Below are 23,365 nucleotides of genomic sequence, written 5' to 3'. Positions count from 1 at the left end.
ATGTCGGTCTCCCAGCAGGAATTGAACCGCACCATTCCGCTTGGTAATCAAGTATTCCACCTCAAACCATGCCGGGTTTCGCAACTGTTTTTCAAGTAGACTGTAATGTTCTTGAAGCATCCATCGGCGTTCATGTGATAACTATCTAACTTTTTAAACGTTAAATATGTACTCCTACGATATACCAGTCACGTCGGGTTGACATCAACTGTTGTTTAGCGTAGTGCACTGAAGGTGATTTACAGTTTATATCAACCAAGGAACGGCATGAACAGACATCGTTAATTTTAATTCTAGAGTGTTAAAAAAATCAGTGCATCTCCCCAAACTGAATGACGTTGAGTGGACGAAGCTATAGGTCCAAAGGTTCACAGTTTCTATGTGGAAGTTGCTGACTAGTATAAAGGACGGAAAGATGAACGGACACACAGATGCGTCGGTAGATGAATGAACGCGTAGACGAACTTATGGACAGAGAAGTGAGTGAACAGACGGCGCGGGTGATCATGTATTGTGATTTCGTACTGTCGATTACGCATATAGCCAGATGTTTACATATATTTTTTTTATTTTTTGTTGTTGTTGACGTGTACAACTTCGGTTTGGATTTTGTTGGGCGTAACGGACGCCAACTAGGTCAGCCCACCGTGGTCGCCCCTAAAGAACATTGCCTCTGAAAGCTAACATTTGCAGCGTTGCCCAAACGAACGCACATAATAAATATTATGGTCCCAGCAGGAATTGAGCCCCAGAATTTTTCGTGGTAATCAAGTATTTTCTTGCTGACCCAGGCCAGGTGTAACTGCTTTTCAAGTAAACTGTAATGTTAACGAGCCGTCAATTGTAGTTGCATGCTGGCTATCCAATCTTATAAACAGTACATAAGCACTCCTTTCAAACAGCCGTTACGTCGGGTAAACGGCGATTGTAGTGGCACGCCATCCACCGAAGCTCATTTGCCTAGCGTTTCACTCAATAAAACAATTACCACTCAATGACTTTCTTTCTACATGCTTCACATAACATCCATTCTGCAGTGTCTATGGGATCTGCGATTTTTATTATTTGAAAATGCAAAAAGCAACAACAGAGAACAGAGTGACATTCTCTCACTAACAGTTTCAATGTTACTTTTATTGATATGCATCTTTTCATTCTCCCATGATGACTTTCTTTTCAGGAGGAGCCTCTAAGTAGATGTTTCTACAACTGCGGCTTCTTAAAATATGGGAAGTATCACGATGGCAGCCGCTGTTGGGTGCGTAACATATTGATACTACCTCGCGTGCTACTTACAATGCGCGATTATATTATAACAGAGTACATGTTTAGAAGTGCATATTCAGCGGGCATACCACTCGTGGTCATTTTTATAGAACGTCTGAGTCCCCAGGTGTACCGCAAGTCACTAAGTTTGCACTAGGCGTTGAAGCATATAGTTACTTCTCGATGAACTTTTCAGCTGTTTTTCTCAACCTTAAGAATTGCATTTCAACATTTTTTTTTTCAGCGCAAGTGAGCTCGTCGCTTTGTTTTTCTGACACCGTGTCATTCTGATACTCGTTCACGTGGCATTTTGCGTTGCTGGTTGGTGTAGTCTAGAACATTGTCCGGTTGCTCGTGGGCGCTGTTGGGGCAAAGGTCTGCTTCAGTGGTTGGTGGAATGTAACGGAAACAAGCTACTGCAATGACGGGTTCAAGGCAGTTGTACATTTCATGGTAACAGGGACGCTTGGCTGGAGCACTGCGTGGGGGCCGTCCCATTAGCCCGAGCCCCACGCAGCTCACGGGCCGAGCTGGGTAAGACATATTTATATCGGGTCTGGGCCCCTCAGCGTCGGGCTCTGGCTTGAGTCAGGCTCGCTTAGGCCCGGGTCTCATACATATTTGCGTAATGACGTGTGAACCCTGTTTGGGTCTGTTATTCGAACATATTACTCAAGTTATCTTACAGACTGAATAGCTGAGGCCTTCTGAAATGAAGCCTACTGAAACAATAAAATATTCCTGAACCACGTGAAGCGACCTTCCACGAGGGCACTAGCCCTGTCGAAAGTTGGCTTGTTTTTTACCTTTTACCTCTTCGTGCCCACCATAGCCACCGCTTTTTCTCTTCTGCCACACATGTCCTTCTCCTCCATTGTCGCTACTGTGAGTTGCAAACCTGCAACCACCATCGCGAGGCATAGACAGCCAAACTTCACTTTCATATTTTGCACCGAGGCCATCGGCTATCGGCGACTAGGCAACCTACTTTCACCCTTTGTGGCCCGTGGGGGGATCACACTCCGTACACGCCACACGCTCCGTTCTTAGGCGGGCGCTAAAAAAGCAACCGGCTTTTTTACTTAAGCGCTATAATAGAGACTGTCTTGGTAGCCTTTAGTCCGCTCTTGGTTTCAGACAGAACACTTCAAGACATTGAAGAAGGCAGCGCAGGGGAAGTCGAGACTTCACTCCAGGAAGCCATCGATCAGACAGAGCTCTTCCTTGCTGGCACAGGGCTGAGGTGCTCCTCGAGTAAATCGGAGCTGCTTTTATACAGGTCCAATAGCAAAGGAGCCAGGCCAAAAAACTGGAAGCCTTTATCAGAGGTAGACATTGTACTTCACACCGAAAGTGGCGCCCCCATTCCGAGAGTGAACGCTATTAGAGTGCTGGGAGTGATTATAGAGTAGCACGGGTAGAACAGACAATCCATCGCTAAGATTTCAACCAAGACCGAGAACATGATCATGTTGATTAATAGGTTTCGAACAGAAGGGAGGACTCAGAGAGGACAATCTACATAGGCTCTTTCATGCATTCCTCATGAGTCACATAACGTACGTTGCTGCCATGCACTCTTGGTATGGATTCGAAAAGAAGAAGCTGGAAACTCTGATCAGAAAAAGCATAAAGAGGGTGTTGGGCATTCCCATGCGAACAAGCACTGAACGGCTTATGCAGCAAGGAGTTCATTACACCCTAGATGAGATCATAGAAGCCCAAGAGACTGCACAGCTAATGCACCTGTCGTCTACGCCGGCTGGTAGGAATATTCTCTCCATCCTAGGCCTCAGTCCGGCGCTCGTAGAGGATCACCGTCTTTAACTACCTAATGAACAGCGTACTGCCATCCAGGCCTCTCCGTTCCCGCGAAACGTCTATCCTCTGCACAACGTAGGAAGGCGCAGGGTTAGGGCAATCACACTTCTGAAAAACATCAAGAACGATCATCATTCAGTGTGTTTTGTCGGTGCCGCTCAGTACGGTCGCTCAGATAAGTTTTCTGTTATTTCCGTCAATCATATGGGTTCTATTATCAATGCTGCGTCAGTTAGAAGCTCAACTCCTCAAATAGCTGAACAGTTGCCTGTACCCCTTGCTCGTTTGAATGACAGTAGATCGCAAATCTTCACTGACTCAAGGTCAGCGGTCAAGGCTTTCGCCTTTGGTTCCGTCTGTACTGAAGTATTTAAACTACTTGAAAATAGGACACTTTCTCCACATACCATTACCTGGTTTCCTGCACATCTCGTACCCCTACTGGACTTTCAAGTAAACCTGAATGACACTGCTCACTCCCGGGCACGCGCACTAACCCTCCGCGCTGGGGAGGACGTAGGTCCGCAGGTTAGCAGTGAGATGTTCAGGGATGCTTTACTTACATTCAGTGAAGTGGCTAAACACTACCAGTTAAGTAGGCGGTCATTTGCTCCTCCACACAACAAGTTGTCAATATCTCAGGCCATCACGTTTACAATGCTCCAGACCAGGTCCTATCCAAGCTGTTATGGCGTTTATTAGCCAGCACACAGCGAGCATACACAATGGCGACAGTAACGGCCAAGCACGGACTCTCAGCGTGATTGGCGTCCTTTTTGGGCAGACCCACTAGAAAGCACTTGAGAGTTCGACCCATTTTAGTGTTCGGCGGCTTCTCTACAAAGCCTATTTTTCCTCAGCATAGTCTTCTCAGAAGCTTTTGACTCTATTTGTCCTGATTGTGGTGAGGTTAATGACTTAGCACATATGATCCGGGAGCGCCCCTGGTTACGGGACCCAAGTCGGCTCACAGAAGAAGACAGACTCTGTCTTACAAAGTTCAGAGTTGCTACCACAACTATGGGCTGTCCAGAGAGCCCACGATACGGCGGTGAGGCTAGGCCTCCCCGTTCCTACGTGGGAGCGGCCTACGACGTTGCTCTAAAGAAGCAGCGTCTCTCAGGACCCAATAAAGTTCTGTCTGTCTGTCTGTCTGTCTGTCTGTCTGTCTGTCTGTCTGTCTGTCTGTCTGTCTGTCTGTCTGTCTGTCTGTCTCAAGATGACGACAAGATAGGCATCTTCAAGGAACAGTGAGGACGGTGGTCCACTTGTGACGGGTTTAGTTGACTTTGATTTATGGCACTGGGATGGCGATGACTCTGGAGAAGTATGGGTCAGAGAACCATATTGTTTTAATCATGCAAACGTTGTGTGAGGTCGGCACGGTTGCCTGCCGAGGAGTCGACATGACACCTTTAACTTATGTTACGCTGCTTAGCCATGATGTATTTCTCCCTTATTCAGCTAGAAAGTTTTTTTTTATTTCTTTGCATTATGCAATAAACAAGTTTTAAAAAGAACTGATAATGTTACTCATTAGCCCCAGCTCGTATGCAATTCACGTAAAGTCTAACTATAATTTTTGAACATTTGTTACACTTTACGTGGCTCTTTTACCTTGTAGTCGGTCTTGGAAATGCAAAAATAAGACTGCGTTTTGCACTGAACACATAAGACAGCCACTTATAGCTTACATTGAATTGCAACTATTTCACGAAATTGTTAAGGACATACTTAATCAATAGTTTACACAGTAACAGTGCAAGTACAGACTCTGAAATTTCTTAAAACACTAGAAATCTGTTCGCAGCAGGTATCTTTACAGTTACCAAAGATCGACAGAGCCTTAATCTATGTCTAAGGCATACCTGGCGTAAATGGGTTTGAAAGGGTCGGGCATGGTCACGACCTCCCGGGCTGCGACCAGGTAAGGGCCGTAGCTAAAAACACTGAGCTGAATACAAGCCAAATTTAAAAACACCAGGCCGGGTAAGGGCCATACTTAAAAAAAGAATCATTACGCCATTTCTACCTAAAGGGAATCAGGTACAGATGTGAAGCAGCGGGCGCTAACGCTTTAACTGGCGGCAGCGTTGACGCTAGCACTCATGGAGTATCGCAGGACAGAAATCTGGACAGGCGCAAAGCATGAAGTGCCCGACCAGTGTTTCCTGCTCCTATATGCAACGGGGGTGCTAACGCCGCCGGGAGGCATATTTAGAGGAGAGAGAGAGAGGTGAGGGAGCATGTACTTGCAGACGCTGCGTGCGTCAGCGTTGCGAGGTGAAAGAGGGCAGCGTCGGAGAGAAGGCGGAGGTGGTGTTCATGCGCAAAGATGGGCTGGTAAACGCGGCGGGGAGGGATGCCCAGAGGAGAAAGGGGAAGTAAGCCTAGACTTGCAGATACTGGCTGCTTCGGTGTTGCGAGGGGGTGTGAACACCACCGGGAGGGATGCTTCAGTGAGAGAGAGCGGAGAGCGAGCGTATACTTTGTCTGCGTTGGCGTTACGAAGTAAGATAAGGGAGTAGTGTTTGGAAAGGAGAGGGGACGCTTATGTGCAGTAATGGTAGTTACGCCGGACGCAGGATCAAGCTAAACCCTAAGAGGCTTCTCATCTACAACAACGGACTGGGCTCGGGCGGGCTGGAGCGTGGCGTTTTCGAGCCGGGCCGCTCCAGGGCCGGATAAATAGGCCCGTCCAGTGCTCTAAGCTTAGGTGGTGCGTCAGTTGGATCAATGAATCTTGGGCAAAATGCTTTCCTGCCATAGTTGCACTTACGGCAGGAAATTAAATGAGAGAAAAACTGAAGCATTCAGCGGCTGGCTTGCCAAATTCCGTGGGAATGTTGGCTCCCTCGCTAGGCGAAGATCATTTTCTTTTCAAAAGGAATAAGCATTTGTTCTTTTTGACCATAGTCTCTGGGCATGCCTATAGCCATTGACACGATGCCCTCAAGACTAGGATGAATGCCATCCGCTGCGACAACGTGAGCGTAGGGTAACTGTTCAAATCTGTAGTCGATGAGGTATACGAAACCACAACATCGGCATGAGTTTTGCTGTATGCTACGGAAAGACCAGGTCTCGTGACAAATAAGGCTGCCGTTTAGCTGCCAACATGACAATATTTAGCTATCTGCGTGACCAAACTGGCGTAGGCAGGGCTGGTTCATGATGATCTTTTGGCTCTTGGCTATGACGCGAAGCAGGTAGTGGTAACTTTCAAGGGTTACATGCCCGACTAAACGAATTGCCATTGGCACCCTTATTGGTAATGACAGCTCTAGTGGACAATGATACGAAATCTAAGAACTTACTCACGTGAGTTGTGCAAGCTCCTGACTGTCACAGGAAAGGTGGACTAGTGGTATGATTTTACTTCGTTTCATACATCAGGTGCAACGCTGTGAAAACTATGCAAGAAGTTCGGCCAGCAAAACGCACAACTTCGCGCGTTTCATGGTTGTTTCCGTTAAATCTGATTAGTGCCAGTGCACCCTCGCGTTTTTTTCTGCTCCCCTTTGGCGCGACGCCCTAACAACAGAGAGCGCGGTGAGCCCAGAAGGACACGGATACCGAACGACCCTTTGTTGTCCTATTCTGCCCTGACACTGAAAGTCAAGGCGACCGCCATCGTGACGTGTCCAGAGTATAGAGCCTGTATGTGACGTCACGTGAAAACTAATCTATGCAGCCACATGATGATTGATATGTGAGGTTTAACGTCCCAAAACCACTATATGATTATGAGAGACGCCGTAGTGGAGGACTCCGGAAATTTAGACCACCTGGGGTTTATGCATCCACATAATAACACACATTCAACTGCGTTTTTTTTTTTGCAACGTACATAGTATTTTGAATTACTTGTCGCCCTAATAACGAAGAAAAATTAAATTTTCGGTGGTACTAACATGAAACTGCTTCTTTTTTGCGAACGCATCGAGTGCAAGAAATCTCACTAGCTTTCACAACGTTGCCCATGATGTGTGAAACAGAGTAGAGGATCAAAGTGGTGAAAAAGGTACTTGCCTTTTCAGTCACTTAACAACATCGTGAAAATTGGAGTCGATAGACACCTGAAGTCAATATTTTGCGCTCGCTGTTATCGGTATCTATAGTGAATAAAAATATAAAGTGCAGGCCTAGCTCGGGCCCGTAATTCTTCATTCGATCCCTAATAAAGTTTATTACCTACCAACCTTACAAAGTAACCGACAGTAAATGTTAAAAAATAATACGTATGTATAAAAAAATCGCGCAAAAATTACGGATGTTTCAGTCATAATGAACCGGCCTTCGTCGGAGTTATGTACACAGGCAGTGGTAACGTAACCTAACCTAAAACGAATAGTTACTTATTACAATATGGTTGCTGCCCAAGAAGCATTTCTGAAAATCCCATATGCGAACAGGAAGAGTTTGAAGGCAAGGAAATTGAAATTTGTGCATGAGCATTTCCGAGAAACCGAAATCTGTAAGAACAAAACCTATGTACTACCGGCACGAGCGTTATCAATGATGCTTCTTCACTGAACCTGAACCCATTATCGATAAACTTAAACGAGTATGCAAGTTTTATTAACACTGACAACAAAAACGAGATACAATACTAGCTCATAATGGAAAATTATTTAATAGCACTTTTATAAACGCCCAGACTAAAATCCGACTGAATAGTTTAATGCCATAAGCCCGGATGCTCTAAACCATCTCAAAAAGGTAATAAACTATGCGATAAGGCAGAGCGCACGCTTGTCCCACTCAATCATGTCCCTGCCAAGTTCTATTTCCTGCAGACAGTACATTAAAACCTCTTCATCGAGCGCAAGTGTTTCCTGCATTACCGAAATCAACGAGAAACCTTCATGTTGCTCAAACGTTATAGTTTGTCACCTTTAATATTCTCGTTCTACCTCAAAAAGCATTCTTTTTGGTCATGAATGACCTCGCGATACCAGGCGATCGTCTGCTCATGACCTTCGATTTTGTTCCATTGCATACCATTACACATCATAGCGATGGCACACAGACAACTGTTCCTACGTAGTAAGGGTCGTGTGATAAAAAAACAATAAAATGGACCTATTGGCTACCCAACTGAAGTTAATTTTGATACTGCATTGTTGAAGTTAAGTTGCGCAGTTGATATTGCAATTTGAAGTCTGATACTGTATATGGTGTTGCGTTCGCTGACGTATATATCTTTTTAGTAGTATACAGACATAACAGCGGCATCATCGTGTGAACAATAAGAATACGGCATAGAAAGAAATGCCTTTCTAATAAAAATAACGAAGGCCGACTTAAAACCGGGTGGGCTTGCAAGTTCCGCAAGACTAGATCCACTGGCTACCTACAACCTACTAATCATATTGTCACGGGGTCGTGACGTGGCCAAAGACAGATAACTTCGTGTTGGGATTTAACTGTTTATTTGGGCGAACCTGTGCCCGGTAAAGGGAAAGTCTAATTACAGCAGCAGTCTTGCACAGATAGCAGTTTCGGACTGATAGCGGCGAACGCAGCGTCGGCCTTCGATCAACAACTGACAAGCGGCGCAGCGTGTCGGCATTTATAATCTTGCCGTCGAATGTTCTAGCGTTATCGCTGGCGGTGGCGTAGGTTCCAGAACAATCTGTACCGTTCGCACAGTGGGCGTGGTCTTATCGAAATGATCTACTACAGTCCGGAACCTTCTGGAAAAGTGCAGGCGCGGTTTGCGCCGAGAATCATGTGCTGTTTGGTACGATAACAAAAACTTGGGAAATGGAACGTGGCATTGCCCCCCCCCCTCTGAAAAAAGGCATCGTCCCGATGCTTTAACTAAAGATGAAGGTACAATAATAATGCTAGAAAGTACAATGAATAAATTACGATACAACAATAATACAAAAAACACTGTTTCAGTTTGTTAACGCGCATGAAACGGCTTGAGGCGCGCGACATGCACGACTTCAGGTCGCGATCGACGTCGTTGAGAGTTCATGATGCCGTCGGGGACAACCTCGTAATCAAGTGGGCCGAGACGTCGAACCACCCTGTACGGTCCGAAGTACCGTCGCAGAAGCTTTTCACTTAGTCCACGTCGGCGTATCGGCGTCCACACCCAAACACGTTCACCGGGCTGGTATTCCACGAAGCGTCGTCGAAGGTTGTAACGGTGGCTGTCGGTCGTCTGTTGATTCTTGATACGGAGACGCGCGAGTTGTCGGGCTTCTTCAGCGCGTTGAAGGTACTCGCTCACATCGAGGTTTTCTTCGTCGGTGACGTTGGGTAACATGGCATCGAGCGTCATTGCCGGGCTCTTTCCGTAGACCAATTTGTAGGGAGATATCTGCGTCGTCTCCTGCACCGCCGTGTTGTATGCGAAGGTCACATACGGAAGAATGTTGTCCCACGTCTTGTGTTCGACATCAACGTACATTTACAGCATGTCGGCGATTGTCTTGTTAAGCCGCTCGGTGAGGCCGTTGGTCTGTGGGTGGTACGCTGTCGTCCGGCGGTGGTTTGTTTGGCTGTATGCCAAGATCGCTTGACTTAAGTCGGCAGTCAATGCCGTTCCTCTGTCGGTGATTAGGACCTCCGGGGCGCCGTGACGATTTTCGACGAAGAACTTAGCTACCTCGGATGCACTGCCTTTTGGCAGGGCTTTTGTCTCGGCGTAGCGGGTGAGGTAGTTGGTAGCTACCACGATCCACTTGTTTCCGAAAGCCGACGTAGGGAACGGCCCCAGTAGGTCCATACCAATCTGCTGGAAAGGTCGGCAAGGTGGATCAATTGGCTGCAGAAGTCCCGCTGGCCTTGTCGGCGGTGTCTTGCGTCGCTGACAGTTCCGGCATGTTCTCACATAACGAGTGACGTCGGTGGTAAGGCGTGGCCAGTAATACCTTTCTTGTATCCTCGCGAGCGTATGAGACACACCGAGGTGCCCTGCCGTCGGATCGTCGTGCAGGGCCTGCAGGGGTTCTGGTCGCAGAGCTGAAGGCACCACAAGGAGGTACTTAGCTCGAAGCGGTGAAAAGATTTTTTTTTGTAGAAGACCGTTTCGTAGAAAGAACGACGCAAGTGCGCGCTTGAATACCTTCGGGACTTCGGCGGTCCTGCCTTCGAGGTATTCTATTAGGGCCTTAAGTTCCGGGTCGGCCCTCTGTCGTTCAGCGAAGTCGTCGGTAGTTATCGTTCCTAAGAAAAAGTCGTCATCCGGGTCGTCGGGTAGCGGTTGGTCGACAGGCGCACGAGAGAGACAGTCGGCGTCGGAGTGTTTTTTGCCGGACTTGTAAATGACAGTAATGTCATATTCTTGAAGTCTCAGGCTCCACCGTGCGAGGCGACCTGAAGGGTCCTTCAAGGTGGCTAGCCAACACAATGCGTGGTGGTCGCTCACAACTTTGAAGGGCCTGCCGTAGAGGTAGGGGCGAAATTTCGACGTAGCCCAGATGATGGCGAGGCACTCCTTTTCTGTTGTGGAATAATTTGCTTCTGCTTTGGATAGCGATCGGCTGGCGTAACTAATAACCCTTTCAAGTCCGTCAGCCCTCTGCACGAGAACGGCGCCAAGACCTACGCTGCTTGCGTCAGTATGTATTTCTGTCTCGGCGAATTCATCGAAATGGGCAAGTAACGAAGGCGTCTGGAGGCGATGTTTAAGCTCCTGGAAAGCGTGTTCCTGCGGCGTTTCCCACTTAAACTCCACGTCGGCCTTGGTAAGGTTAGTGAGAGGATCGGTGATGCAGGCGAAGTTTTTCACGAACCGCCTATAATAGGCACACAGGCCCAGAAATCGGCGCACGGCTTTTTTGTCAGTGGGCGGCGGGAAGTCGGTGATGGCGGCTGTTTTCCGTGGATCGGGACGAACTCCAGACTTGCTGATAACGTGCCCCAGAAACAAGAGCTCCTCATACGCAAATGTGCACTTTTCTGGCTTCAGTGTGAGTCCGGAAGTCTTGATGGCTTGAAGTACAGCTTCAAGGCGCCGAAGATGCTCGTCGAAACTCGTGGAAAACACTATGACGTCGTCCAAGTACACAAGGCAAGTCTGCCACTTCAATTCTGCCAGTACTGTATCCATAACGCGTTGAAAAGTTGCAGGTGCTGAGCAAAGGCCGAAGGGCATCACCTTAAACTCGAAGAGGCCGTCCGGTGTTATAAACGCCGTCTTTTCTCGGTCTCTTTCGTCGACTTCAATTTGCCAATAGCCAGTCTTGAGGTCCATTGACGAAAAGTACTTGGCGTTATGGAGCCGATCAAGTGCGTCGTTTATTCGTGGGAGAGGATACACGTCCTTTCTTGTGATTTTGTTCAGGCGGCGATAATCGACGCAGAAACGTAGGGTCCCATCCTTTTTCTTCACTAACACCACGGGGGATGCCCATGGACTCTTGGACGGCTGGATAATGTCATCCCGCAGCATTTCATCAACTTGTCTCTTCATGGCCTCACGTTCTCGCGTCGAAACCCTGTACGGACTCTGACGGAGTGGTCTGGCATTTTCTTCGGTTATGATGCGATGTTTCGTGATTGGGGTCTGCCGTATTTTCGATGACGACGAAAAGCAATCTTCGTATTGCAGGAGCAGGGCCTTGAGCTGTTCTTGCTTATCGTTTGGAAGTCTGGGATCGACGTCGAAAGCTATGGGAGGGGCTTGGTTCCTCTGAGCAGGTTCCGCAGAATCGGCGAGGGCGAAAGCACTGGTGGCTTCGACAATTTCTTCGATGTATGCGACCGTTGTTCCTTTGTTCACATGTTTGTACTCATTGCTGAAATTTGTGAGCATAACCATTGCTTTGCCTCCCCGCAGCTCTACAATTCCTCTTGCGACGCAAATATTTCGGGTGACCAACAGATGCTGATTGCCTTCAATGACGCCTTCCAAGTCAGGTGATTTAGGAGCGCCGACTGAAATAATGACAATTGAGCGAGGCGGAATGGTGACTTCTTCTTCCAGCACATTCAAGGCATGGTGTCCTGACGGCGTGCGCGGCGGTAATGCTTCTTCTGTGGATAACGTTATCGACTTTGTTTTTAGGTTGATGACAGCACCATGGAGGCATAAGAAGTCCATGCCAAGGATGACATCTCTCGAGCAACGCTGTAGGACTACGAAGTCTGTAGGATAAATACGGCCGTTAATGGTGACTCTTGCTGTGCAGATTCCTGCAGGCGTTACGAGATGACCTCCGGCTGTGCGGATTTCAGGGCCTTTCCAAGCTGTCCTAACTTTCTTTAACTTCGCGGCGAACGACCCACTGATGACAGAATAGTCGGCTCCAGTATCGACGAGAGCAGTCTCACTGTGGCCGTCGATAAGAACGTCGAGGTCGCTAGTTCGCCGTCTCGCATTACAGTTAGGGCGTGGCGTCGGGTCACGGCTGCGTCGGCTTGTTCCGCTGCTTCCATGTTGCGTCGTCCGGCCACCTTCGGTAAGTGAGCTTTTGCCTTCAGGGCTTTGCCTGGTTGGTGTTGTGTTCAAAAAGCTCCGCCGCCGCGGCGTCGTCGTCGGAGGATCTTCGGTAGTTCGTCGCACAGCAACCGCACCTCCATCGGTTGCTGCCCTTAGTTTCCCGGATACGGGCTAGGAGACCGGCCCCGCGTTGGGCCAGAGTACTGCTGGGGGTGCGGTGACATGCGGCGGCTGGGCGATGGCGAATGGGAAGGACTTCGTGGTGTCCATTGAGTTCCTGCCAGGTAGTCGGCAATGTCACGTGGCCGATCTCCTGGCTTCGGACGCGGTGCATTGACGGCGAAGCCACGCAGTCCCTTCTGTCGGTACTGGCAACGGCGGTATGTGTGCCCGGCCTCGCCGCAGTGGTAGCAGAGCGGGCGGTTGTCAGGTGCACGCCAAACGTCCGTTTTCCTCGGTGCACTGCACTGGCCCGCTGGGGAACGGTAGGGCGTCGGTTGGGGTGGTGGCGGCGGTGGCGTCTGGCGACGGAAGTGTGACGGGGCGGCGTTTTGGCGTGGACGGGGAGGAGCGTTGTGGCGCACAGCAGCGGCGTAGCTCATAGTATCTGGCTCGGGCGGCGGTGTTTCGGGAATGCGAAGCTATTGCCGGACTTCTTCTCGCACAATGTCGGCGATCGAATCCACTTGAGGCTGCGCCGAAGGCAACAGTTTGCGCAGCTCTTCCCGCACGATCGCTCGGATCGTTTCACGCAGGTCGTCGGAGTAACTGGCTTGAGCAGCAGTGGATTCTGGAGTCAGGCGACGATTATACTGTCTGGTGCGCACGTCCAGCGTTTTTTCGATGGTGGTCGCCTCGGATACAAATTCTTGGACGGTGTTCGGTGGATTCCTCATTAGTCCCGCGAAGAGCTCCTGTTTGACCCCTCGCATGAGGAAACGAACTTTCTTTTCCTCAGGCATGTCTGGGTCAGCGTGACGGAATAGGCGGGTCATCTCCTCTGTGAAAATTCTAACCTTTTTATTTGGTAGCTGAACCCGGGTCTCGAGTAGAGCAGCGGCCCTCTCTTTGCGAGCGACGCTTGCGAACGTTTGAAGAAATGTGCCGCAGAAGACATCCCACGTTCGGAGCGTGGACTCCCGCTTCTCTAGCCAGGTCCTTGCGGTGTCTTCCAGGTAGAAGTACACACGATGGAGATTTTCTTCGTTGTCTCAGTGGTTGAGGGCGGCCACACGGTCGTATGTTTCTAGCCAGGTTTCCGGGTCTTCAAACGATAAGCCATGGAACGTTGGTGGTTCCCTGGGTTGATGAATGACGATCGCGGGCTGGGACGCTCCGGTTGTCATTGTCGCTGCAGTCGATGTCATGGTCTTGGTCTTCCGCGCCTTGTCTTGTAGCAGGCCGTACTCCGGTGGGAGACCTTGCTGTCGGCGGCTCGTTCGCTGCTCTTGGTTGGCGTCGGTGTCTTCTCCACGAAGGGGGCTGGGTTCACGGCTTGACGGGGGCGTCCGGTACATGAACGAAGCAGCACCTCCACCAGATGTCACGGGGTCGTGACGTGGCCAAAGACAGAAAACTTCGTGTTGGGATCTAACTGTTTATTTGGGCGAACCTGTGCCCGGTAAAGGGAAAGTCTAATTACAGCAGCAGTCTCTCACAGATAGCAGTCTCGGACTGATAACGGCGAACGCAGCGTCGGCCTTCGATCAACACCTGACAAGTGGCGCAGCGCGTCGGCATTTATACTCTTGCCGTCGAATGTTCTAGCGTTATCGCTGGCGGTGGCGTAGGTTCTAGAACAATCTGTACCGTTCGCACAGTGGGCGTGGTCTTATCGAAATGATCTACTACAGTCCGGAACCTTCTGGAAAACTGCAGGCGTGGTTTGCGCCGAGAATCGTGTGCTGTTTTGGTACAATAACAAAAACTTGGGAAATGGAACGTGGCAATATTCATAATCCTACAGCTGTATCTAGTAACTTGTAAGCCCGCCTTGGACAGAATGCTTCAAAATTACTCTTCAGTAATATGCAATCATTCCGCGGCATTCTGTACAATCGGAGCTCCAATAATTTGGGGTTGCGGTGGTGAGCGTCATGGATTCGTCCCACGATACTACGCAACGATATGATTCCGTCTCGGCTCTACTGCACTGAATCCAAGTTAACATTATTAAGTGAAAGACATGGACTCAAATTCTACTTACGCCTACCATCACTTTAAGGTGCTGGTATGGCACTTTCTACTTTTTTCCTTTAAACCTCTTGAGCATGCAGCTAGCGCAAATATCCACTAAATCTTAGAGTAAACTATAGGACCGGCATCGTTATCTTCACGTTATTAGGTGAAGCTAAATCATTTTGTGTAGGAGAGCTTCAATTACGTTCAAATAAGCGGTACACTGATGGACACTCGAATAAAGCTTAAATATGGTAGTTTTTTTCATGTTCGCTATTGCAACTGGCTTTACTGAAATTACGTATTAAAACCTGTTGGTTGTAAGGAATTGATTGATGGCATTTTTTTATCTGACCACATGGAGAACGTGAACTGTTAACCCATCAATATAGTGAAGTGGTTATGGTACTGAAATATTGAACCTCAAGTCGCGGGAAAGAATCCCGGCCGTGAAGCTGGCATTTTGGATAGAGGCACACATGCTCGAGGCTCGTACACTTAGGTTTACGGGCACATTGAAGAACACCGGATGGTTGAAAATTTCTGGAGCACACCACTGAGGCGGCTAACATATTCATATGGTGGTTTTACAACGTTAAAGCCCATGAAGTGTCAATGTAAACCTTTATCCTTCATTACTGGTTTCAACTGTGCGCACCCATCTATTTTGTTTTATCATAAATATATACTCCCACTTTTCTGGGAACATGCCGGACGCCAAAGCTTTCGTGTCTAACAAAGAAGTAAGTCATAAGCTATGGAGAAAACTGTAAAACAGGTACGATTATGTACACATTAAGGTTCACGCTAAAACACTTAAATATAAGTGAAGCATATAGTCAGACGCTCTTGTTTTAGGAAATTGAATTAGCTTGGAACAATGTCACTTCTGTAAAAGTGTGGACAACTTCGTGAATGTTTCATCCAGCAGCAATACCCACCCCACTTTAATGCAGATACCATTTAATGAGTCGATGCATTGGATAGCAAGGATTTCTCTGAGCTATTAAATCACCATTCGTTGCGGCTTAAAGTAATTTAGTCCGAAACCAGTCAGCCCGGCCCATAGGCCACCCAGGTGGGTACAACGACGTTTTCCTTCGCCGCCACCTGGTGCGTCTGCTACACGACCCAATCTTGGCTGATAAGGCTAGAAGAGGGCAAGGCAGGGACCACTGTTGTGGAAGGATTCCGTAGTTAGCATTTCACGAGATTTTGTTACACTCCTAGAGCATGTGAGTTGATGTGGGGACATGGCTGTGGCAGACCTTGCATGCGCTTGTCAGGATTCTACCGAGGTAGTCTGTTATATTGTGCGAGGTTGGAATACGTGCCCGTCTGCAGTTGTCTGGGCACCGTACCACTGACTCAATTGTGTTTGATTCTGCATGTGTTTTTTTCAATCAGTATTTATACTGTACGACATATTTCCATACTAATCGGAAGTTTGAAACGATATCTTCTGTGCGGTTGCTCTCACTAACATATCTTTCTCCTTGTAGGCATAGCAACGGCACTACAGTGTGAACAATCAGTATATATTATAGAAACAATTATTTCGGATAAAAATATTGAATGCCGACGTCACTTACAGGTGTACCGAATAACTTGCAAGAACTTCTTGAAAGCAATGCTTCAAGGTTATTGTTTAGTAATATCGAATCATTCAGTATCATTATGTGAAACATCAGCTCGTATAATTTGGGATTACGAGCGGTGACCATCACTGTATGGTCATACAGTAGTGCGTAACAATCAATATTTGTTCCGGCTCCACAACGCCATATCTGAGAGCTAACCGAGCCAAACTTGGTTAACCACCCTGCCTTCCCTCTCTATTTCTTTATATCTTTCTTTTACAAGTAAAACACAAGGACGCATCAAATTCACTATAAGCATTTGTTATGACTCTCTCTAATTTTTAAGTTAAAGACCTGGGACGTGTAGCTAGCCCTAATATCGTGTTTTCATAAATAGCTGAGGCGCGTAAACGACAGCCAAGTGAAAATAATTCTGCCATGCGCAGTGCGCTCTGGAAATAACCTAGCTAGTTTCATAGGAAACTCGGCTTCAGTTTTACCAAGGGTTACAAACTCTTCTTTGGAGGAAGTCGGGATGGTGGAGGGGCAGCGGTACTCTTACATAGGAAGGTGGCAAAATCACTTTTCTGTATTGCGGTATCTCCCAGACAAGTTTATTGTTTTTTATTGTTGCTGCGTCTTGTAATGAAGCGGTACTTTAGTTGGCCACATGGCGCTTTGCAAAACTTGCCGTTCCTGCAGAACGTTAACGTTGTAGCACGTTAAGCGGAAGTTCAGGCCCCTCGCAGCCTGCGCTTGCCCCAGCAGCGTTGTCTCATGCGTCCAAATTATGCGAAATTTGTGTCCTGCACCAAGACGGACGTTGTTGGGCGTGCGTTTGGCCTGATAAAAAAATCTTAATAGACAGTCCGATATGAATCCAGTACATTAATTGCCTGTACAGCAGTGGCGGATCAGGAAAGGGGCAGTGGGTTAGTTGGGGTGACGGTCCCCCCTTTCTTTTCTTCAGGGATCGTCGCCTACCTCCTATTACCAATGAAGATAAATAGATGGAACTATTGTGAGCACATATAAGAATATTTAAGCTACCATGGGGCTTTCGTGTAAATAAAGAGAATGAGCCCACCCCTGCTTCGGTAACACTTCAAGCGACTGTCCCCTTTCCCCCCGCAAATAAGTTGCTGGATTGGCCCTTGCCCGGCAGGGACGTTGTGGGACCCGGAGCGCTGCATGAAAAGTCGGAACAGTGCCGAAAAATCTGAGAGGGTTGGTAGGCGTACACAGTAATTTTTTACACCCTTAAGGGTGTAAACTGGCTTGTCACCAGAGCAACACCCTATGGGTGTTTTCAGATACACCCTACAGAAAGGGTGTTACCTGAACACCCTACACGAAGGGTGTTCAGCAAAATGTTAGGGTGTTCAACACCCTTCTAAGAGGGTGTTGAAACGGTGTGCGACCTTTGAGTAACGCGTTATTCGAAGGTCGCAGGTTCGGTTCCTGTCCATGGCAAGTTATCTTTTCACCCACATTTTTTTCTTCACATTTACATTACAATTCGGACATCCCCTATACTTTCCTTCGCAATATTGTCAGTTTGATCTCATTATATATATATATATATATATATATATATATATATATATATATATATATATATATATATATATTTATATATATATATATATTATATATATATATGTGTGTGTGTGTGTGTGTATAAGCAAGCTTACTGAAATTCAATGATATTCCTCAAAGCCTTCTTTGTAAAGCCGACCATAAAAATCTAGACTGCCTTTTACAGTTATACAATTAAATACAAATATTTAGTGTTAAATAGCATAAACATCTCGGGTATATCAATTGGTGGCTCAGTGAGTCGATACAGCAAGGGTGCTTGGTATGCATACGTTTGTGTAGACACACAAACACATTATATTGAAAACATTATTACCCGTAACAGTGCACACGTCTCATGCAGGATGCAGACATATACATATTTCAGCAACTTAATTTGCAGTTGCACTTGGTATCGCGAAACCATGCGAGTTCAGCCTAACCTATTTCGTTTCAAACTTTCTGATTATACAAAAATAACAGAGCTGCTTTGGTAGACATCGTTTCCACCTATTGATAAATATCTTTTCCCACTTCCTAAAAGTAGACATATATTGGCGTAAGATAAATGTCAAGTACATGTACCACAACACAGGTTTTCTCTCAACTGAAAGCAAACACATTTATTATATTTCATACATACTACAGTTAGAGCAGTTTGCCGCCAATATTCGAACAGGTAAGGTCAGTGGCTGAAGAAAGATGATTAACAGATCAGCCCTCACCCCATGAAGCTTCACCACATATTAAAATTTCAAGTTTTATTTTTCAGCATCTTTCTAGGTAATAGAAACAGCATCCATTTCTCAAAAACACACTCTTCATAACGAAATCAAAATGAGAGCCGACAGGTGGAAATGCCTCAGATAGGCCGACCAAAGTTTCGATAGGAGAACCTATCTTCGTCAAAGGTGCCTAGCCTTCTCATCCTTGGCATGTTAGTTTCAAGGGCGTTAGTAAAGACGTCATCTCCTGGTGGTGGCATGTGTCCCTGTTGGCAATCGTAGCCTGAAAAAAAAACTATAAAGCAGAGGAGTGCAGTCCTTGCTTCATTTCAAGTTGGGTGGTAGTGATTCAGAATGTTCTCAGAGGGTGGAGAAAAAAAAAGAAAAAAAGGAAACACTCAAAATAGGAGTGGTGTGCTGCCAATGGGTGGCCGCTACAGACATGAAAAAAGCAAAGGGGTTGAAAGTTTGAAGCCAGCAAACGGTCCCCGCGTTTGGTCATCAAGAAGGGTTGCTGACGATATTGGCCTATGCTGTTTTCGAAAATCTATGAATGGGACTCATAAGAAAGAGGTTACAAAAAGGTGCAAGAGAGAAGCAGGTGGCTACTTTTAAATCCCAAGATTTCAAAGGTAAGCGACACCAGATGTGTTTGTAAGACCACGTGTTTATTGGGGAAGGTCATTGGTTAAAATATGCTTTCACTATCCCCATAGGTGTCCCGCTCAACGGAATTGCCTCAAGAATTTGGCAGCATGTTGGCAGAGAAATAGGCAAGTTCGGAATGCAAAGGGAGTAAGCAACTACGAGAGAAACACAAAAGAAAAGAAAAAAAAGAAAAAAAAGGCGGATTGGTGATAGGCGACACGCTAGTGTTAACAAACGAGGAAAGGAAAAAAGACGCAGAGAAATTTGTGGCTTGGCGATGACTTAATGGTGCACGGTAGGAGTTTTTTTTGAAGCGACAAAAGAGGAAAGAAAGCTGTGGTTGAAAGGTTCTGAAAAATAAAAACTTCGTAGTTGTGTGTATATAGACACATGTATATCTATAATTAAAAATTTAAAGTGAATATTATTATTACAATATGTAGGTTAGGAGTGATTCCATGTAATACCAGTTATGTCTATTTGAAGGTTGAACGTTTCTAGTCCCTAAATATGGCCGCAATTGTGCAATGGCTTTCAGCGATTCCAAATTACCACGTGCAACATTGATTCTTGATGGGTGTAGGGACATAAATTTGTGTATAAATTATGATTTCATGTATTTAATTTCTCGTGGTGACCGGAAATTATTTTGTAGAACATAAAGCTTTGCTTTTTGGAAAGTGTGGTCCTGTTGGTAGAAGTGACCGGCTACTACTTTCGGTAAATTGTGCTTTGTGTCTGCACGGTGGCCGTTCAGTCTTACGTGCATTGGCGGCCCACTTTCGCCTATATTTTGTTTTCTACAGCTGGCACACTCAGAAAAGTATATTAGGTTGTTTAAAAGTGCAGGTGAAGCTCTATGTGACCTTGTGAATGTAGTCAGATGCTGTGCTTTTTATGTTGGTAGCCGGCTGTATATATTTGCAGGGTGAGCACCTGGGCCGGCCACAGGGATCAGACGTCCTAGTCTAAGTTTGCGTGAACAAGCATGTCTTTAAGTTAGCATTGCAAATGCCACGTGCCACGCATTGCTAATTCCAGCAAAACTTAAAGCAAACACTAGGACGTCTGGTCCCTGTGGCCGGCCCAGATGCTTTACCTGTAAAAATATATAGCTGGCTAACAACTTGAAAAGCACAGAATTTGACTACATTCACAAGGTCCCATCGATCTTCATCTGCACTTCGAACAACCTAATATACTGTCTTAAGTGCGCCACTTGCAGACTATAGGCAATACTGGGCAACCAATTCACGTAAGACTGAACGGCCACTGTGCAGACACAAAACACAATTAACCAAAAGCAGCACGCAGTCACTTCAACCAACAGGGCCACAATTTCGACCAAGCAAAGCTTTATGTTCACAAATTTCTGCTCACCATGAGAGAGGAAATACATGGAATATTTGATACACAAATGCAAGCCCCTACACCGATCACGAATCAATGTAGCACGTCGCCATTCGGAATCGCTGAATGGCGATAGCATAATTACGACAGCATTCAGAAATGAGGAAGGTTCAACCTTTAAATAGACATAACCGGTATTACATGGAATCGCTCCTAGACTACAAGTTGTACTATTGATGTTCTCTGGAAATTTTTTAAATTATAAATATAGATATACATGTGTCTATATACACACAACTACGACGTTTCTATTTGCCAGAACCTTTCAACCACAGCTTTCTTTCTTCTTTTGTCGCTTCAAAAAACACTACTACCGTGCACCATTAAGTCATTGCCAAGCCACAAATTTCTCTGCGTCTCTTTTTTCCTTTCCTCGTCTGTTAACGCTAGCGTGTCATCTACCTCCAACCCGCCTTTTTTAATTTTTTCCTTTCTTTCTGCGTTTCTCTCGTTGATGCTTATTTCCTTTGCATTCTGAATTTCTCTATTTCTCTGCCAACATGCCACCAAATTCTTGAGGCAATTCTGTTGAGCGGGCCACCCACGGGGATAGTGAAAGCATATTTTAACCAATGACTTTCCCAATTAAACACATTCTCTTCCGAACACATCTGGTGTCGCTTACCTTTGAAATCTTAGCATTTAAAGGTAGCCGCCTGCTTCTCTCTCGCGCCTTTTCGTAACCGCTTTCTTACGAGTCCCATTCATAGATGTTTGAAAAAAAGCATAGGCCTTTATCGTCGGCAACCCTTTGTGATGGCCAAACGCGGGGAGGGGACTGCCTGCTGGCTTCGAACTTTCAAGCTCTTTGCTTTTTTCGCGTCTGTAGCGGCAGCACACCGCTCCTACTTTGTATGTTTCCACTTTTTTGCTTCCATTTTTTTCTCTACCCTCTGAGAACATTGTGAATTGCTACCAGTCAACTTGAAATGAAGTGAGGACTGCACTTGTTTGCTTTCTAGTTTTTTTTTCTTTTCTGGCGGCAATTGCCAACAAAGACACGCACCACCACCAGGAGATGACATCTCTACTAACCCCCTTAAAGCTAACATGCCAAGGATGAGAAGAAAAGGCACTTTTGACGAACATCAGTCCTCCTATCGAAACATCAGCCAGCCTATCTGAGGAACTTCCACTGTTCACCCAGAATATCCCACTCTTCACAACAGTTTTTTCTGATCCTAAGGCAGTTTTCAAGGCATTTGAAACACTATGGGCTGTTTATATAAGCTCTGCACACACAATTTAGCCATCTGATGTACAATATGCAAAGTATATCAGAGTGACTTGTTGGGCTTTACACCCTTACAGAGTATAAAAGAAGGAAAATTCGTAACTTCATATCTAACTCAGAATACATGCAACAATCATTACCTCTTGCAAAAAATTAGGAATGTAATAAGCACCAGCACACAGGTCGCAGAGCTGCTCAGAAATGCATCTTGATAAAATAGTTAATTATTGCAGTAAATTATGAATGAAAACACACAACACCAGTGCACTAGTAGAGATGCCTGGTTGGCACCAAACTGCTGTACTTGAGATGCATCATGGAAGCAAGACCGCAGCCCACAACTAATATACGCTTCAAGTAACCCTTGATTGCTAAACTGAAAGCCACAAAATCAAACCATGACTGTGGTGGCTGCAATTTCGATTAAGGGGAAAACGCATGACACCTGTCTGCTTAGACGTGGATGCATTTAAAGAACCCCAGGTGGTCAAAATATCTGAAACCCTCTACTCCAGTGTCCCTGATAATTATATCGTGGTTTTAACACGTCAACCTCGGTAAATATTATTCTCATTACACTTGACATGAAATAAAGCAAGCAGATATTACTATGTAGTTGAAAAAATTCACCATTCAACCCCCCAATCCAAGGACTCACGTTACAATATTCTAGTATGCCTTCTATCAGTAATCATTAACAATGTTAAACATGAGTATGTATCACTGTAAAATATCCAACATGGTTTGGTATTGGCAAAGTTAGGTACGATGAAGTATGACAGTGGGAAAACACTTGATTGTACTTATGAATTGAACTTCCCAAAGGCAATGAAATAACTACAGCGACAAAAATATATTAAAATAGAATATTCAGTGAAGGTTGCACTGAAGATAAAATCATTGATGTGCTACTTTTTATTACAACACAAAAAGTGTTTTTAAATGGCCAATTGCACATTAGGCATCAATTAACATGACATGCAAGTCTGGCGAGCAACACACTCAGTAGATCTTGGAAAAAACAAAATATCCAATAAAGAGCTCAGTAAGCAGCACTGACACATTCCTAAATGCACTGCCTAGTTACATTGAATTTAGCCTTAGGAACAGAAAAACACCTTGGCAGATTGTGTCCAGGGGGACACAAAGTAATAAAATATAGCTGTCATCTGGCCTATCAACCAAAAATATTGAAATTTCAGTAATGCAAATAAGCAGGTATGTTTGCATTAAAAAGTTGGAGGCAGTCGTGTTTCTACACAGTCCCACTTGGAAAACTTTTTGATTATGTTTATGCTCCTAGATATCCTGTTTGAAAGTTTAATTTTGCTTTTCATGATTACGCATGCAAGGCAGTGAGATTCAGCAAAATATCACTCCATAGAGGAACGAGCAGTCGGTTCTTGCTATCGCCAGCGAATAGCAAGAGTAACCATTTTAATGTTTGCCCATGTCTTCCACCGACGGTCAGATTAAATGCATGAAATCAGAGTCTGTGGTAGTGCTCACTGTCCTGCACACA

At 46.0% G+C, this 23,365-nt stretch overlaps 1 protein-coding gene across 3 annotated transcripts in view; it reads left to right on the top strand.

Moving 5' to 3' along the window:
• LOC142804133 (uncharacterized) overlaps positions 1-23,365 on the top strand; it is a 111,535-nt gene that overhangs the window by 56,197 nt on the left and 31,973 nt on the right. For all 3 annotated transcript variants that reach the window (XM_075890720.1, XM_075890721.1, XM_075890722.1), the window contains one exon: positions 1,181-1,258. In XM_075890720.1, coding sequence (XP_075746835.1) covers positions 1,181-1,258 — 78 coding nt within the window. The remainder of the gene's footprint in view (positions 1-1,180; positions 1,259-23,365) is intronic.

The sequence above is a fragment of the Rhipicephalus microplus genome, chromosome 3, assembly GCF_043290135.1.
Source record: "Rhipicephalus microplus isolate Deutch F79 chromosome 3, USDA_Rmic, whole genome shotgun sequence".
Lineage (NCBI taxonomy): Eukaryota > Metazoa > Arthropoda > Arachnida > Ixodida > Ixodidae > Rhipicephalus > Rhipicephalus microplus.
The sequence above is the reverse complement of the archived record's forward strand: the minus strand, read 5'-3'. Positions and strand labels throughout refer to the sequence as shown.